Source organism: Monosiga brevicollis, genomic scaffold (assembly GCF_000002865.3).
Source record: "Monosiga brevicollis MX1 MONBRscaffold_31 genomic scaffold, whole genome shotgun sequence".
Classification (NCBI taxonomy): Eukaryota; class Choanoflagellata; order Craspedida; family Salpingoecidae; genus Monosiga; species Monosiga brevicollis.
Window position 1 is genome coordinate 521302 of NW_001865068.1, and position 704 is coordinate 522005.

At 53.4% G+C, this 704-nt stretch overlaps 1 protein-coding gene across 1 annotated transcript in view; it reads right to left on the reverse strand.

Moving 5' to 3' along the window:
• Positions 1-257, reverse strand: part of MONBRDRAFT_29135 (uncharacterized protein) — a gene marked incomplete at both ends in the record, with an annotated part of 871 nt that extends 614 nt beyond the window's left edge. The window contains one exon of the mRNA XM_001749580.1: positions 84-257. Coding sequence (XP_001749632.1) covers positions 84-257 — 174 coding nt within the window. The remainder of the gene's footprint in view (positions 1-83) is intronic.
• Between the last annotated feature and the right edge of the window lie 447 nt (positions 258-704).

Consider the following 704-nt stretch of genomic DNA (forward strand, 5'->3'; position numbering starts at 1 on the left):
AGAGTATACTACAACTACCACATGTAAGAGGAAACAAAGAAAACACAAAACAGGAAGGCGCGGCGTGACACGAGCAGCTCGACGTGTCCGTGACCGGTGTGCTGGTCTTTTGGTGGTTGACATTCCCGGATGTGAAAAGCCGTGTACTTGGTACTAGACTGTGTACCATACAAAGGCACCGGAACATCAGCTAAGCGGCTCGAGGTAAAACACCGCTTGGCTCGTGACTTTGGCCTGTGAGCCGTGTGCAACGCCATCTGCGCGCTCTCTCCAGACAGCGGTCGCAGGCGAAACCAGGAGCAAAGGGAAGCACACGTCCTTGCAGCTGGTAGCACGAGGTGCTTTGTTTGAACATGAGGATAGTGTGGACTCCCGACTGCCGTTTGGACAAGGCGGGCCCACGATATCCCGGGCGAGTTGTTAGACGAATTGTACGTGCGATTGGATGTAATTTGCACCCGATGTACCGGCGGCAGGATCCCGATCCGAGAGCGCTGTCGCTGCAGTCGCGTCTGAACGCCAAGAACCCTCACTGACCATGACGATGCTTAAACGGCAAGCCTGTTATGCGACGAGGGTGCTACCTCGAAAACTGATTACGAGTTGGAAAGCCATGGGCAGACATTTTTGGGTTTTGCCAAGAAGAGACCAGGATAAGCTATGGGGGTAAGTGCTCTAAAGACAGGATGGCTTATGCTCATGTT